The sequence below is a fragment of the Aegilops tauschii genome, chromosome 1 (assembly GCF_002575655.3).
Source record: "Aegilops tauschii subsp. strangulata cultivar AL8/78 chromosome 1, Aet v6.0, whole genome shotgun sequence".
NCBI classification, from domain to species: domain Eukaryota; kingdom Viridiplantae; phylum Streptophyta; class Magnoliopsida; order Poales; family Poaceae; genus Aegilops; species Aegilops tauschii.
In genome coordinates this window covers 446596188-446613226 of record NC_053035.3, presented here as the reverse complement: position 1 = coordinate 446613226, position 17039 = coordinate 446596188, and the positions used below count along the sequence as shown (strand labels likewise).

At 49.6% G+C, this 17039-nt stretch overlaps 1 protein-coding gene and 1 pseudogene across 1 annotated transcript; both read right to left on the bottom strand.

Annotated features, from left to right (window-relative positions):
• Nucleotides 1–3551: 3551 nt before the first annotated feature.
• On the bottom strand, nt 3552–4694 carry LOC109782948 (uncharacterized). Its single transcript, XM_040389835.3, has 3 exons — nt 4573–4694; nt 4125–4352; nt 3552–3959 (listed from the first exon to the last, which is right to left on the bottom strand). The coding sequence occupies exons 2-3, from the start codon at nt 4343–4345 to the stop codon at nt 3638–3640; spliced, it is 543 nt and encodes a 180-aa protein (XP_040245769.1). The 5' UTR covers nt 4346–4352; nt 4573–4694; the 3' UTR covers nt 3552–3637.
• Nucleotides 4695–11082: 6388 nt separating this feature from the next.
• LOC109782950 (probable LRR receptor-like serine/threonine-protein kinase At1g51880) lies at nt 11083–16617 on the bottom strand (annotated as a pseudogene).
• Nucleotides 16618–17039: the final 422 nt, after the last annotated feature.

The window sequence follows — 17039 nt, the reverse complement described above, 5'->3', positions numbered from 1 at the left end:
TCTTCATTGCGGCTACCCAAGCTACACAAGTATATTATCTGCCTTACCCATGCCAGAAAGAGTATCTAAAGGGTTGGGAAGTTGTGTTCAAGGTGTCGCCACATGGTAAGCTACCGGACCCGAATGAAGACGATTACTACAACATTAACCCCATGACATACAACGGAGTGTTCTATCAAGAGCAACCTGATGATGATGATGATGTGGTTAGAAACGATGACGCTAGACCATTGGGTGATGATGATGTGGATCCAAACGTCGACGATGCACGGAATGATGGTGAGACCATTGTCAATGAAAATGACATACTTCTGCTAGAAAAGTTAAACGAAGACGCTGACGACGAGGAAGAGCCTCCACCTCCATCAGACAACGAAGATGATATGATTGATAGTGATGATGAGACGGACCGAGAAAGAGGTTACAACAGTGATGATTCATATGGGTTCTAGCAGATGTACGTTTCAAGTCTTTTTTCTATAGTTTAGGAATATGCCTTTTTATGCATTTTTATTAATGTGTTTATTATCATGCCTTTTCCTTCATTTCATTAATTTACTAATTGCTTATTCTCTTTTCAATGCAGGTTCGTGGAACATGGGCAAGGGGAAGGCCGACGGCGTGGGTTTCATACGCAAGGTCGTCGGCCTGCCTAGTCGGATTGGTCGAGCACGTAATCCTCCCCCTCGGCTACTTGACGATGACTCCTCACAGGGAGGTCGAGGGAGAGGTGCCCCTAGAGGAGGAGGGGGCGGGGGGAGAGCCTCTAGAGGGCGAGGTGGTGGGGGTCGAGCCACTACAGGGGGTCGCGGCCAGAAAGAGCGCACCCTCACCGACTTAGGGGTGTTGTCTTCGAGGCCCTCCTCTAGTGAGGTACCCTCCTCTAGTGAGGTACCCTCTGGCGAGGAGGAGGACGAGGAGGAGGAGGAGGAGGAGGAGGTTCGGGATGGGGCCGAGGAGGAGGTGGAGGAGGAGGCAGGCGAGGAGGAGGAGGTTGGGGAGGGGGAGGCAGGCGAGGAGGAGGGTGGTGGCGGGGATGATGGTGGTGACCGGAAGGGGGTTGACAACAAGGGATGGCTGCGTGGTAACGCAAAGCTACCAAAGCAGGTTCCTACTACTGAGGAGCAGAAGTGGCTCATTGAGCCCACGGGGAAAGAGTAAGTGCCACTTTATAATAATTTCATTATTTTGCTTGTCACATGTTTATTCCGGTTGTTATTTATTTTGCTTGTCACATGCTAATAGTTCATTCTTTTGCACCAACTGGATATATTCTAAAGGGGTCCGTATTCCCAACGGCCTCATCACCGTCTTGATGAAGTTATACTGGCCGGGGTTGTACTATCCGGATCCAGTCAGGCACCCGGACCGTCAAGTTTTGGCCACGAGCTGGGACCACTGGGAAGCGGCCCTCCACGCGGACCATGAGACACATGCCAAGGCCGTGATCACTACTTTCTGGGTGAGTTCTCTTCAGAAGCACAAGTCCATTCTAGTTTCATGAATGATTTAACTCATGGCTTCTTCCATTCTTGTTTCATGCATGATTGTAGAAATTCTATCGAGTTCTTCCGGAGCACAGGGCCAGAGCGGAACAGATCGTGCTACGCCAATGCAAGAAGAAGGCCCGCCAGATGCAGTGCAAGGTGCGCTATGTGGCCATCTCGACATACTACCACGACTATCTTGGTGTGAAGATGACCAAGGAAGAAGCGCGGAGGATGGGCATTACCTTGGAGAGGCACGAGTTCTTGGCGGTAAGTATAAAAGATTTTTCATTATGCTTTCATTACCTTGTGGTACATTTCACCGTTTCGTGTTGACATGCCATTATGCTTTTATTATGTAGGTGTGTCTAAATTGGTGTTATGGAAAAGACGAGTCCTGGGCGGCATTGGTGGACCTTTGGTGTGATGAGGCTAGAGCCTGGGCGGCTATGAGAATCAAAAACAAGGCTAACCGAGGGAAGGAGGGAGTACATGCTCAGGGAAACCGAAACCACTATCTCCACAAGGCAGTTAATGTATGACTAACCCCATTAAACATTCTTCTTCTTCTATTTACCATCACTTTCTTATGTATGACTAACCTCTGTTTGGTGGTGCAGGAGGAGAAACTGAAGCGGCCGCTCTCAGACATGCAGGCGTGAGAGATCGCCCATACGCGGAAGGACCCCAAGCCTGGCGAGCCCAAGTACTATGGCAAGAAGACCGCGGGGAGGAAAAAGGCCTACTCCGAAGGGTATTTGAAGTTACATCCTGACACACCTGACCCCATTGCGGCGGATCTGGACGAGAGGGTGGTGGTGGGCATGGGGCCCAAGGAGCACGGTCGGGAGGCGGTTCTCGATGCTGTGATCACTCCTACTATCTCCTACACACAGCTCCATCGGATCGACCCGAGCCTGAGCCAGCGCACGAGCCAGCCAGTGACCAGTGCACAGTCACAGTCCCTCTTTCAGGAGCAACAATCTGTAAGTATTTTCCCTCTTATCTTCATTGCTCACTTTATTTTCCGCATTTAGTAGTTTTATGAGTTCCATCATGTCATACCGTAGGCCTACCTGGAGTACACACGCCAGGAGACCATGGTGTGGCATGAGAGGCTTTATGAACACCAGGTGGAGAGGGATCGCCAGATGCAGCAGGCTTTTTAGGAAATGGCGGCCGGCAGGTGTCCTCAGTTGCAGCCAGCACAATGTCCTCCAGCACAACCAGTGCTGCTGACCTTTGAGGAGTTTGTGGCACAGAACGCTGGCCCCTCGCCGATTAGTTCATCCCCAATCTATTCACCCAAAGCATGTCATGCCTTTCAACACAGTCATATATTCCGTTAATATGTCTTTTCAACATGCAGGGAACAGGTGGATCTACCGTTGGCGGTGGTCTTCGCAGCACTCCCGAGACACGGAGCCCGACCACTCCGATCCACGGAGGCGGAGGCGGTCTTGGCGGTAGCGCTGCCGCTAGCAATGACGATCTGGGCTTCGGCGGTCTTGGCGGTGACGACCTCTGCGGTGCTTGACGTCCTGGCGTTTAAGCCTTTGGGTCACATTGTGGCAGTCTCGCTGGTATGGTTGGAGTAAACTGTATGTTGTGAATGAGTCGATGAGAGAAGATATGTAGAGAATTCCCGTTGGGAACACTTCCAATTCAATGCTTGCAGCAATGTGGGCCACAATCCTCGCGCCACACGCCCTCGTCTCTCTGTCATACAAACTTCTCAGGCCTAACGTCCGCAGCAGTTTCTTGACTAAATCGGTAGGGGATGCAGACATGATCAGATGCTTAATGAGTATGTGCTCTTGCATGAACGTATTCAATGTCTTCCGATCGTAAAAGGTATCTTCATCAAATGCTTTGGCGAGTATCTGCATTTGTTTGGCGAATTCATCCAGGATCCTGACCCCGGAAACATAGTCATCAGGTGACCTGGACCCCATCAGGTCCACAGCATATGTGATGAGGTTCCTTCCTCTAGCGAACGATGGGTCCTTTTCGCATCCCATCGTGGTTTGGAGTAAGTAGTCCGATATTCCAACACGGACCTGATTACCAAAATGTTCCCTTTTGAGTATTGCATTCACTACAGATCCCTTTGCAAAACCAAATAAGGTTTTGTAACAGAAAATCACACCCTAGAGTAGAGCAATGGAATACAAGATGTCGAGCGCCGGCTTCAGGTTTCCAAGTCCGTCGGCATCACTCCCGTAATCATGTTGCCTCAGACGCCACACAGAAATCCCCGCAGAGATTAACAACCCAAACATGTAGACAGTCGCCAGAGGGCACAATAGAATGACAAATACTACTTGTTGAACAGTGGCTACAACAGTTGCCAGCACCTGGCGTTTACGCTGCAAAGGGTGATCATCAAACAGGGCCAATCGAACAGATATAATGGCCGAAATTGAATCCCCAATATAGCTTAGCTTTTCAGTCAGAAGAACATCGAAAATCCTGTTGTTTGTACCTCAAGTTAGATACGGACGCAATAACATTGGACTAGAAAACAGTTCTCACAAAAAAAATGGAACCACATAAACAGTTTCCAAAGGGAAAATAAAGGGAAAAAGAACAAAGTTTAGAGTAATTATGCACGAACTGAATAGTAACAAGACTAACCCAGCTGTTTGTGCTAGGGTGATGAATGTAAGAGACCAGAAATCCTTCTTCTGCAGTGTAGAGACGAAGCCACCCAAAAGAACCACGGTGGTCCAAGTAAGCACCAGAAAACCAAGGCCCTTGACGGCCATGGACAGGTACCCCATGAGCAGGGCGTATTCGTTGGCAAACAGTACATCCTTCCACCCGCTGTCATCAACAAGCTTCTTACGGCGTGCCATCCTCCGCCTGAAGAGTTGAGGTCAGTCCAATAAGACTATCATGCGCATGCTTTTAATTTTTGTAAATATCATCTGCATGCTCGATCTACTTCATAATATGGATATAAACGTTTTGAAAGAATATGAACTCTAGCTAGCTAGACCAATCCATGCGCTATCCGTGCACAAAAGAAAACTGGAGAGAAAATCGCATGCCTTTATGCAGTTGAGGGATCCATTGATCTTACCTGCATGTAGTAGAGGCCCTGCTTGGGATACTGCTGGAAGGGGGAGAGGAATTCAACTCAGACACATCAATGCAGAGCAGGTAGGAACCAAAGAGCAGCGCAATCCAATGTATCACAGCAGGCTATAGGTTGTTGACTCCACCTAACACGCCTTGGTGGTTGGGGCTAAGGCTGGGTCCTTAGGAGTAAATTATTTGCTTATATCTTGACCAACAGCAAACAAGGCAGTCGTTAAAGATTCGAACGGACAGCCTGTTAAGCTGAACGACAAGCAACGCTATTCAAATATACAGCCCGTTCAGCTCCATGTGGACTACATAACAAATATCATAGCCTACCTAACATCCTCTATTAAGAAAATAGCTACTTCCTCCACCATCCGAGTTTATTAGTCCACTTAAATTTTGAGCCTACATTTGACCACATCAATATACCTTTTAGGCATAAAAATCACATTTTATTAGTCAAATTTAAGTTATTAACGAGTTCACTCAACTCCCCTCGTTAACATATAAGACTAAAGAGTTGAAACACTAAGGATCTGCTTGGCAACCCCGTAACTATATACACCTGTCACCTGTGAGAAGTTACACTGGTAAAATACAGTGCACCAATAAAACCAGTGAAATTAGACTCGCCTGGATCGGTCTGTGGGAAATGCATCAGATAAAATCCTGACAGAGCAACTTTTGCTTACCCTGCTTTCATTATCTGTTCATCAAAACTTCAATCTGAAACATCAAATTAGAGCTGCAAAACATGAGAAATTGACTGAAGAAATATAAACCAACTTATCAAATCACTCCTGCACAAACCAACACGAAGAGAACACTGGCAGTAGCAAGCAAAACAACCAATCGATGCTCATGGTGAGCACTGAGCAGAGTCGATGCACACAATAAAATCATAGCAAGCCAAACCGTTGTTCAGCACTTTTGCCTAGTACGTATAGCTGATTGCTCGCGTGCCAGCCCAGAATGGAGGCTATGCAGGGCTGTAAAGAACGAGCCCATCTGCGGATACGCGAGCGCCCAGGCGCCGCCGCTCCCCTGGAGCTTGCGAAGCACGAGCTCGGCAAGATCGTGTGGCGCACAGCACTGGAGCATCTCCATAGAGAAGAGAAGTGGAGGTGTATCACCCGACGAGCTCATGGGGAGTGTAGATCTGGCGACGGCGCAGCGGCGGACCTTGGATTCCATGGTGGGGATGAGCAGAGCTCTCGTCTCGTGGAGGAGAAAGCCTAGGATAGGGGCGGCGGGAAGCGGCCGGCATGGGGGGATTTCGTCACCTCGCCCAGTACGCGGTGGCCATCGGCCCATCGCGGCGGTCGTCGCAGCGTCGAGCCGTCCGTAGGAAAAGAAATGGAGGCTCGGTAGGGGCTGCTCGCGCACAGGTCGTGCGCGACCGACCAAACGCCAGCGCCCAGGCCTCAGGGCGTGTTAGCTTTTTTTTTTTAGAAGATCAGGGCGTGTTTGCTTCGTCGGCTCGGATCCGCCGTGCAAATTTCTGATGTTTCATCAGAAATTTAAGAAATTTTTGATAACTAGAGATCACGGTAGCTGATTTTAAGAAATTTGAGGGCAATGACCTCTTTAGAAGACAACTGCACCCCCCTCTTACAGATCAATGGATTGATCTGGGTAAAGTGGTGAACTCCTGGCCAGTTTCATCAGAACCTGATCAGGTTTGCTGGGCTTTGGGTAATAAAAAATTCTCAACCAAATCGGTCTATGTCTATTTAGAGAGACAACTGGCGGGGTGTGATTACAGGTGGATTTGAAAAGTTAAAATACCCCTTAAAATCCAAATTTTTCTTTGGCAATTGTTCCAGGATGCTATTCTAACTAGAGAGGTCATGAAAAGGCGAAATTGGGCTGGAGATCCTAGATGCTCTTTCTGCAAAGACATTGAAACTTCACAACACCTGTTCTTTACCTGTCCCGTGGCTCGGGTGGTTTGGAGGACGGTCGGATGTATGTTGGGCACAACCTTATGCCCGAACAACATTTGGCAGTATTTCTCCTGGTGTTATGTGTTCCTCCCTGATGGAGCCAGGTTCTATACTTTTGGCCTGGCAGCCATATGCTGGGTTATTTGGAATAGCCGCAACCAGGCTACCTTCGAACATAAGCAACTTAAGACCCCCTTTAACGTGGTATATTCTGCTTGTGGTTTTTTTTTGACTTATTGGGTAGGTTTGATGGCTGGCGCTGATCGGGATGCAATGGAACGTGGTGCCAAGATGCTCAAGACGAACGCTTCTGTGATGATGCGAATCTGTGCAGCTCCAGCCAGGGCAGTGATGGATTGAAGCTTTCTCCATTCGGGTCCGATCTGATGATCTTTTGCCGAATCTTCACTCCTGCGCGAGTGTGTGCCTGCTCGCTTGTGAGCTTTATGAACTTGATGTTGATGCTGGTTTTCCTCTGGTGCTACTTTTGGCTTTAGCTTGGCGTAGGGTGTCCCTGGGTTTTCGCCCCACAACGGGCTGCTCGATGACGAGTGCTTATGGTGGGTTTCCGCTTTGAACTCGCGCTCCCTTTCTAGTTTCCTTCAGATCGTTAGTCAGTCTCTGGTCAGTCTGAGTTGGTGGGTTGTGTACTGATCTGAACTTTGTATTTCCGTTATGTTGAGTAATGGAAAGGGGTTGCCTCCGGTTCAAAAAAAAATCTGATGTTTAACTGGGCTTGGCCCGACCGATGAAAAATAGGCCTCCCAGCCAGGCTGAGCGGATCCTTAAAAAAAACAGGCTGAGCGGAAACGGACCCCTGCGCCCGCGCGTGCAAGGGTTCCTATCCCGGTCACTCTCGCAAGTAAATTTTCCGCCGCCGTCGCCGGTGGGAAGCTCCGTTGCCTCTGCCCTCGTCGCTGGTGAGGTACAGCTCCGTTCATTTCTCTCTTCCCCATCTCCTGTCCTCGTCTCTCTCCTCTCCCACTCGTCCCTCCCGTCCATAGCTACGACCAGCCATCCCCTCATCCTTCAGCCAACCAAAGTTGGGATTGGGTATATGATATAGATGTGCCTTCCACAACAAGGTGCTGGATCTAGTTGCTTGTAAAAATGTTGTGATTGATTAGATGGATTTCAGATAAATAAAACTGAAACGCGAGTTTTTGTTCAGATTTGAGGTAAGATTTGTTTTAGTTGTTTTCTTTGTCCATCGAATGGTCAAACAATATCTGTTGTGTACAACATCTCCCATACACCCATATCATACAGTTCACCAAATACACATCTTAGCTCGACATTGCATCGGCTCAACCCAGGCAGGCCAGCCTCACCCAGGATCCTCCATGCTATGCAGGCTGGAGCTACACAGCCAACAAAACATGCCCTAAATGAACCGCTCCAGTACGGAATAGTGAGGGTACTGTTATGCCTGAGTCATAGATCAAGGAATTCGCGTGATTTGGGGTGAATTTGGGGTTCGGTTTAGGGCTTCAGATGGTCGCTGCAAGTCGTGGATCGGGGAAGAAATAAAACAGAGAGTATGGCTATTTTTTTGCGAAAAACAGAGAGCTATAACTAAAAGATTCTACGATTCTGTGTTGTGCTATTCACTAAGATTCTAAGATAACTGATCATGTTAAGGATCTGTCTTCATCCGGGCATGTAGTTCAGGAAATCAAAACGCTACTTCAAACTCTTGATGAGTTTAAGGTGGGTTGGGTCCGTCACTCAATGAATAGCACAACACATGTAATTGCTAGGGAATGTTGCATCAAGAAACTTTGCAAAACTTGGCTCCATGTGCCACCAGAGTGTATTCCAACTAAATATAAACATGTAAAAACTCGCAGAGGCCAATGGAAGCAGGGGCAATGTGCCCGCTCAAGCAAGCTCAAGGCGGGAGATGCCAATACCAAATACTTTCACCTTAGGGTGAATGCGAGAAGGAGGAAAAACCATATTCATCGCCTCAAACACAACAACGGTTGGGTTACGAACCATGAGCAAAAAGAGAAAATCATTCATGACCACTTCGCCGAGGCCAATGGAAGAAGGGGCCCTCGAACCAAGGACTTCAACTGGCAGAACCTCGAATTTGAGGAAATAGATCTTCACGGTCTCGATGACCCTTTCACCTCAGACGAGGTGTGGAATGCCATCAAACAAATGCCCAGTGACACAGCCCCCGGTCCGGATGGTTTTACAGGGGCATTCTTCAAAAAACTGTTGGCATATCATCAAAATTGATGTCATGCGTGTCATCGATCTGTTCGGAAATCTGCATGTGGGAAACCTCCATTGGTTAAACTCCGCAAATGTCATCTTGCTGCCCAAAAAGGAAGGGGCGGAAGGAATCTCCGACTATAGGCTCATTAGCCTCATCCACGCCATTGCCAAGATTATTGCTAAAGTGCTTGCCCTACGACTCGCCCCCCTCATGAACAACCTTGTCTCGCATGCCCAAAGCGCGTTCATTAAGGGACGAAGTATCCACGATAACTTCATGTATGTGCGAAATCTCGCGCGACGGCTTCACAAGAGCAACACTCCTTCCCTCCTCTTCAAGCTTGACATCCGCAAAGCGTTCGACTCCGTGCGGTGGGAATACATCCTCGACCTCCTTCAAAGGAGAGGCTTCCCAAACAAGTTCAGGGAGTGGATCACGCTCTTCTTAAGACATCTTCCTCGAGAATCCTTCTAAATGGGATTCCCGGCAATGCCATCAAACACGGGAAGGGCTTTCGACAAGGAGATCCACTATCTCCTCTCCACTTTGTCATTGCCATTGATCCTCTCCAACAAGTTCTTAATGTGGCCACTCGCTGCGGGATTCTTCACAAGATCAGAGGGCGTGGCACTTGCTTCCGGACCTCCCTTTATGCGGACGACGCGGCTGTTTTTGTCAAGCCTTTAAAGGAGGATGTTTCGAACCTTGCAACCATCCTGGATTGCTTTGGTCGGGCCACGGGATTATGCACAAACTTCCAGAAAAGCTCTGTCGTCCCCATAAGATGTGGGAGCTTGAACTTGGACGAGATCCTCCATGAGCTTCCGGCCTCCCGAGCCTCTTTCCCAGTGAAGTATTTGGGCCTTCCTCTCTCCGTGTGGCAGCTCAAGAGGGCCGACTGGCAATACCTTGAGGACAAGGTCGCAAGCAACCTTGTCTCTTGGGAAGGTGGGAATATCACCACAAAGGGTCGGTGCGTTCTTGTCAAATCAGTGCTCACCTCGCAGGTGATCTTTCATGCCACTTCCCTCATCATCCCGCCCGGCACGGTTGCTAGCATCAACAAGATTGAGAGGGCTTTCCTCTGGTCTGGGACGGATAAGACGACCGAAGCCAAGTGCAAGGTCAATTGGGAGACGGTGTGCCGCCCCAAGGATCTAGGGGGCATTGGTGTGCTTCATCTTGGGAAATTTCCCCGTGCACTAAGATTACGATGGCCTTGGTATGAGTGGAATGACTCCCATCGGATGTGGGTGGGAATGGGCAATCCCTGTGACGAGGACGACATGGACCTCTTCTATGCTTCGACCACTATCACTATTGGCAATGGGGCTATTGCGCCTTTTTGGGACTCCCCTTGGTTATTTGGCAGGAAACCAAAAGATGTGGCTCCACTCATCTTTGAGTGCTCTACGAGGAAAAATTGGAAGGTACGCGAAGCCTCACTCGAGGGCGCATGGATTGGCAAAGTCAAAATTTCGACCTCCTTTACTCTCGAACATATCCGTCAATTTGTCCATCTTTGGACCTTGCTTCGAAATGTTCATCTCGAGGAGGATAGGGTGGATTCAGTCGCATGGAAGCACACAATGAATGGTGAATACACCACAGCCTCGGCGTATAGGGCGCAATTCTTGGGCATTGCACCCACAGAGACGAATAAAACCATTTGGAAGGTTTGGGCTCCTCCAAAAATCAAGTTCTTTGCTTGGCTAGCAATTCAAAATCGTGTTTGGACCGCCGACCGCTTAGCCAAGCAAGGTTGGGACAATTGCGGACTTTGCTCTCTATGCAAGAGGGAGCAAGAATCTATGGCTTACCTCTTCTACAAGTGCCGATACACGTTGGGGCTCTGGGAGATGCTGAAAGTATGGCTACGATTAGATACCATGGATATTACTACTTGGCCGGGGGAACGGTCGATCAAGGATTGGTGGACAAGGATGTCTAGCGCAACGAGGGTGCATAGGAAAGCTATGGCCTCCCTCACAATGCTTGTTAGCTGGACTATATGGAATGAGAGGAACGCGAGGATTTTCCACAACAAGTTCAAGCCACCCAACATCCTATTTATCAACATAAAGAGCGAGGCTAAACTTTGGATCACCGCCGGGGCAAAAAATGTGGGTCTTTTGATGCCGGGAGAGTGATGACCATGATGTAATTCTTTTCCTTTTTTCTTTCACAATATGTTGCAAACTCTTGTCTGTTTCCTTCTTAATTAATGAATGAGGCAAAGCTTTCGCCTCCGTTTAAAAAAAAAAACTTGCAGAGTTCCCTTCGAGATAAGAAATGAAAAATATGGCTGCATTTATATGTAAGAAAATCTTAGCTAGCGTGCAATAGGACCGGTGGTCACTGTTGGCACCAGTTTAGAATCATGCTCCATCTCAAATGAAGCACTTTCCTGGCTCACATCCGTGGACTGGTAAACAGCGTAGCCCCTGCCGCCGTAGAAGCCACCATTGGCGTGGCAATCCTCAAGATCGAGGCACTCTTGGAGCTGCACTACAACATCGGTAATGGTAGGCCGCAGCACTGACACTTGTTCGGTACACTTGAGCGCAATGTCGGCGGCCTTCCACACGCCGTTGACTTCGTAATCACCGTGCATGCGTGCATCCACCACGCTCTCGATGTTGCCCCTCGCTAGCCGCAACCTTACCCATTGGATGATGCTGATGGGCGTCGTCTCCCGCAGTATGGCTGGTTTCCCATGACTAACTCCAATAGTACGATGCCAAAGCTATACACGTCGCTCTTAGTCGTTGGTTGCATTGTCGCTTGGTACTCTGGGTCAACATAACCAGGTGTCCCCACTAGTGTATTCGTAGATACGTGGGTGTCGCTCTCGTTGAAGGCCTTTGACAAGCCGAAGTCAGCAATCTTTGCCTCCAGCCTCGCGTTCAGAAGGATGTTGGTGGCTTTCACATCCCTGTGGACAAGGGGCGGGTTGCACCACTTGTGTAGGTAATCCAGCCCTGTGCACCACCAGATCATCCAGTCCTTATGTTATCAAAAACATGAAACATTAAGCAGCAGCAACAGCAGATTCTGCAATGAAGCGTGTACCTTGCGCAGATTCAAGTGCGATCTGGAGTCTCTTTTTTATTTTTTTAAAAATGGAGGAGGACCCCCGGCCTCTGCATCTGGACGATGCATGCGGCCACTTTATTAATTATTCACACAAGACCTTACAAACTCATACAACAGTAAGACTAAAGCCACCGTCTAGGCAACATTTGTCGCTACTCCTATCCAGTTGATGAAAGGATGCTGATACTCTGGGCCTAATATCAAACAGACCTCGCAGCCAAACCTAAACATCTAAGACCTGAGGTCCCAACCAGGACGCCTGCCGGGTATGGGGCACCTACCAGTCCGGCGCATTCCTTAACTAGGACGCCTGCCGGGTATGAGGCCGCCGCAGCCACCTGCCACCAATCCATCTTCAGAGCTATACTGTTGCATCTGCCGTGCCAGGTCTCTCTACCATCGACGCCACCACGACGCCAGACAACGTCGTCCTCCTGCGCGAGTCCATCCTCGCACATCGAACGCCGAATCTGCACTGCGTCACGCCGTCGAGATTCGTCGCCATCAATGTGTAGGATGAAGCACTGCTCCACCAAAGAAGCCATCCGCTGGTCCCGCGAGATCGAGTGCACCTCCAAGAATGCCGCCCCCAAGGGGGTAACGACACATGATTGCCGCCAACATCCGATCAGCTGATCTAGGGTTTCCCCCGGAGGTATTGAGTGAAGCTGGGAGCTTCACCTCGATGATGCCTTCATGAAGAAAGCGATGATAAGGGCATCGTCATCACCGGCTCCGGCCATCGACCGAAGACCAGGTTTTCACCCGGATCCATCCCAAGCAGTCCACCCAACAACCTGTGCATCGTCTCGACCGCCTTTAAAGCCCCAGATCTAGCCGCCTAGATCCGGCGACCAACCGCAACAACAGTGCCACCGTAGGAGCCCTGGCGCACCGGCCACTGCCTGAGTGTGCCACCACTAGAGTCTTGGTGAGGGCTCCCATCCCGCCTCGCCAAGCCGCGAGAGCCGCTGAGATGGATACCGCGTGCTCGTCACCGTCTCTGATCCGAACCAATCCGTAGATCAGATCGCCGTCACAGATCCGCCTTGGACAGGGACTGCACCACGCCATGCCGCCGCGGGAAGCCCTAGCTTCACCAACCGCCACCATCCAGGGCCTCCGACCCGGGATCCAGACAAAACATTGCCGCTGCCACCGGCCATGTTCCGCCGCCGCCGACCGGCCAAGCCGCCGGCCACTGCGACCTCCGCCGCCATGAACATGCAAGCCCACCGACCCCACTCCATGCACAGCCAGTCGGCCGACCAACTCTGACGAAGAAGGCCACCACCACCAAGCCTAGGGTCGGCGCCCCAGACATCCTCGTGTTGCATATCAAGACCAGGAGCAGTGCACCGCTGACGGCAATTGAGATCGGTAGCACAACGAATTAGCCCGACTGAGTCAAGGCCCAATCCGCCGTTGCTGGTGCCGTCCTCCACCGCCGCCGCCGCACCACATCCATGTCGCCACCGATCTGCGCCACCACCGCCGATCTGGCCGGAAAGGAGCGCCGCCTCCCAACCAGATCGAGATCCGAGAAGAAAACCGCCGCCGCCGCCATGCCACAAGGGCTTTGCCTTGTGACGCCCCGGGCAACGGCGGCGGAGGGGAGCGGAGGTGAGGCGCGGTTGTAGGAGGAGGGCGGGGGCTCCCCGGTGCGGGGCGGCGTCGCCGCACGGGGGAGGTGAGGCACGGGGGAGGGGAGGGTTCACGGGGAGGTCTGCGTGGTCTGGCGATCTGGAGTCTCTGCCTCCAGGATAAACATCCTCCGTGGCTGTCACTGCCTCAAAAAGATTGAGCATTGTGAACTCCGGATCAATAGGCACTTCAAGTCGATGAGTAGAAGTAACATTTTGGTATTTCGAGGTGCTGAAGTGTTGCGGTATATCTGTCGCTTCAGATGCTGACGTCTGAAGCAAGTATTTCATTTGTAGAAACAAGAGAATCTGAAGCTATACCGCTTATAACTTTTTTTTGTAACTTGCATACCTGCAATGTGTTCCTGCAAGCTTCCTTCCGACATGTACTCGTACACAAGTGCCATGCACTCCCCATCCTTGCAGTAACCAATCATGGAGACAAGATTCTTGTGATGAATCCGGGTCAGAATTTGAGCCTGAAAAGATGTTCAGGACCCTTCGAAAGTCACCACTTAATTTCTTGACATCGACTGCCTAGAGTTAGAAACACCAATATATTCAAGTAATGCTTGGAAATTCTACCTCTGCGAGGAACTCCTTGACTGGAAGAATGAGATCGCAACTTCACCGCCACTTCAGTGCCATCCCCCAGGAAGCCGAGATAGACGCACCCAAACCCTCCCTGGCCTAGCACTTTTTGGAAGTTGTTTGTTACCATCTGGAGCTCCTGGTAAGTGAACCGACGGCTCTCAAGTCTTAGTGAACTGTCCCCACAGCCAACATTCGCTGGCGTATAGCTCGGTGTGGTCTCATTCTGCGGCTTTACGGAGCTGTTCATTGATCCTTCATAGGCGCCGAATGGCACAGCTAGCTTTAGTAGTGATCATGAATATGAAGAAATATATCAGAATAATTATGGTGCTCATGCCGAAGAATCACCTGGGTGTTTTCGTCTTAGCAAGCAAAAAAGCAGTACTGCGGATACTATCACCACAACTACAACTACAGGGATAGCAATGTAGATGGCCAGTTTGCTCTTTGTTTTTGTAGCACTAGCAGCTCGCTGACATCAGGTGCCGTTGACGCAAAGGCCTGGATTGTTTTCATATCTAGCCAAAAGATGGAACGAATAAGTTTCATGAAAAGTTGTGAAGTAGAATGTGTGAATTAGCTAAAGAGGACAAAAGAATCGGGTTTGCAATTACTTATATGACGAGTGAATTGTAGAAAACCATCACATTGAAGCCTAGGTTTGCAGAAAACACTCTTTTACGAATTTCTGCCAGAAAGCACTAATTCTAAGCTTAATCTTTTGCAAAAAACACTGACCAGTCACTTTGGGCATTTTAACCTCAATTATGACATGTGGGGCCCTTTTTTTGTGACGTGGCGAAACAGTTCTAGCTAGACGTCGTTAGATGTTTTTTTTGCCAAAAGCTCCTTCCTGAACAAACGGAACAACCAACCCACCCCTCTCCCCCGTCCGTGCTCAGGGGCCCCGCCGCCGGCAACCACTGGTCCCGCCACCGGCAGACCTGCTCAGGACGCCGCCCGTCCTTTCCTCCCGAGACCTTCTCTCTCTCACTTCTACAGGTCGTGCCGCCGAAGCACGCAGCACAATCCGCCCCCAAATCCTCACTGCCTCGCCGCTCTTCAGCTGTCTGCCGCCGGATCGAGCTCCGCCGCCGCAGAAAACCTTCAGATCTGGCAGGCGTCATCGACCACAGGCCGGCCCTGCATCCGCCTCGTCCGCCTGAGGGGCGCCTCGCAACCCACCTGCGCCAACCTCCGCCATGGCCATGCCACATAGGAAGCGCATGCAGCAGCTCGCGTTCTTGCCGCCGGGGGCCTCTGTCAGTCAAGACCACCAGGGCCTCCACCGGCCAAGACCACCAGCTGCCGTGGGCCTCCGCCGGCCAAGACCACCAGCCGCCGCGGGCCGCCGCCAGCACCTCGCCCCGTCGCCCCGTCTCCTTCTCCAACTCCGCTCAGCAACATGTCCTTGCCGGAGTGCATCGTAGCTAGCCTCCCGACGGCGGCTCCCGGTGCCAGAGATGGGCGAGGCGACGGCCTGGACGCCGGGCGACAACCTCGAGCCCGAGCTTGGGGATGGCCTGCTGCGCGTGGGGTGAGGCGGCCAAGGGCCTGATTGCTTTTTCATGTTCTAATTGAAGGGTGCCCGTGCAAAAATGTCAGGGACTATTTGGTAATTTCATATCACACTTTGTCTAACGCCTTCTGGGACCAACAGTTACGCCATGTCAGCTTTTGTGGGACCCACCTGTCATAATTGAGGTTAAAATGCCCAAAGAGACCGGTCAGTGTTTTTTGCAAAAGATTAAGCTCAGAATTAGTGCTTTCTGGCAGAAATTCGTAAAAGAGTGTTTCTGCAAACCTAGGCTTCAATGTGGTGGTTTTCTGCAATTCACTCCTTATGTGACTGACAACAAATACCTTAGACTCAGGGACCCATCTTGGACTCTTTTCAGAAGTCCAAAGGGAATTGATCCACTAAGCTGGTTGCCTGACAAATCTCTAAACAACAGAAATAACAGAACTATTTACATGACCACCGGTAATTCACGAGAATGTGTACAATTTGAAAAGAGTCGCCCGACGTACAGAACTGTCAATGAAGATAGATGTGAAAGGGCGTCTGGAATTGAGCCTATCAAGTTGTTGTTTGACAGATCCCTACAAGATACGAAACAAGTCTAGTTAATTCTTATCAATTTTGATACAGACACTACAACATGGACAAAATAGGCCCGGTAGTAACTTCAAACATACAAGTATTGGACGGCTTTGAGATTTGCGAAAGAAGATGTTATATCACCATTTAGACCACTGAAGGACAGGTCTCTACATAGAGAAAATATCAGGCGGATTAGTTTCAATGCATGTAGCTAGTAATTATATAACCCTTCCCCAATTGGTGATGAACATAAGTCAGTATTGGTTGTGAATATGAACTACTTACACACTTTTTATCCTTGGAGGGCTAGTAGCGGCATAGTTACAGACAACTTATCCCACGCCATGGTTTTGGGGAGGCATGGGTCGCCCATCCAGTTGTTTTGCACCTCATACTTCGCCTTGATCGCCATGATGGCATGTACTGCAGTTAGTCACACCCAAGTTTCTTAGTATTCCCTTCGTTCCATAATGTAGTGCATATAGATTTTTTTTTCAAAAGTTAAACCTTGTAACTTTTACCGTATTTATAGGGAAAAATATCACCATGCAAGCTAGCCCGTGTGTGCATCGATGTTTCAAATAGCAGGTTGTGCCATTTAGCAGCGACTTGGTGAGAAGCTATGAAAAGTTATAGCAGAGCTATAGAGAAGCTAAGCCCAATTTAACTTTTTCTTAAATCATGAAAAATTGAAAAAATAAATATGCAATCAGACATCATATACGATATTTTGCATATACTTGACATATACACATGTTCGAACATCAAAACCCAAGCGCTAATCAGGTGTCCTAATTCAATAAGCAAGCTTTGCATCAATGTATTACTAGCATATATATCAGAAACAAGAAG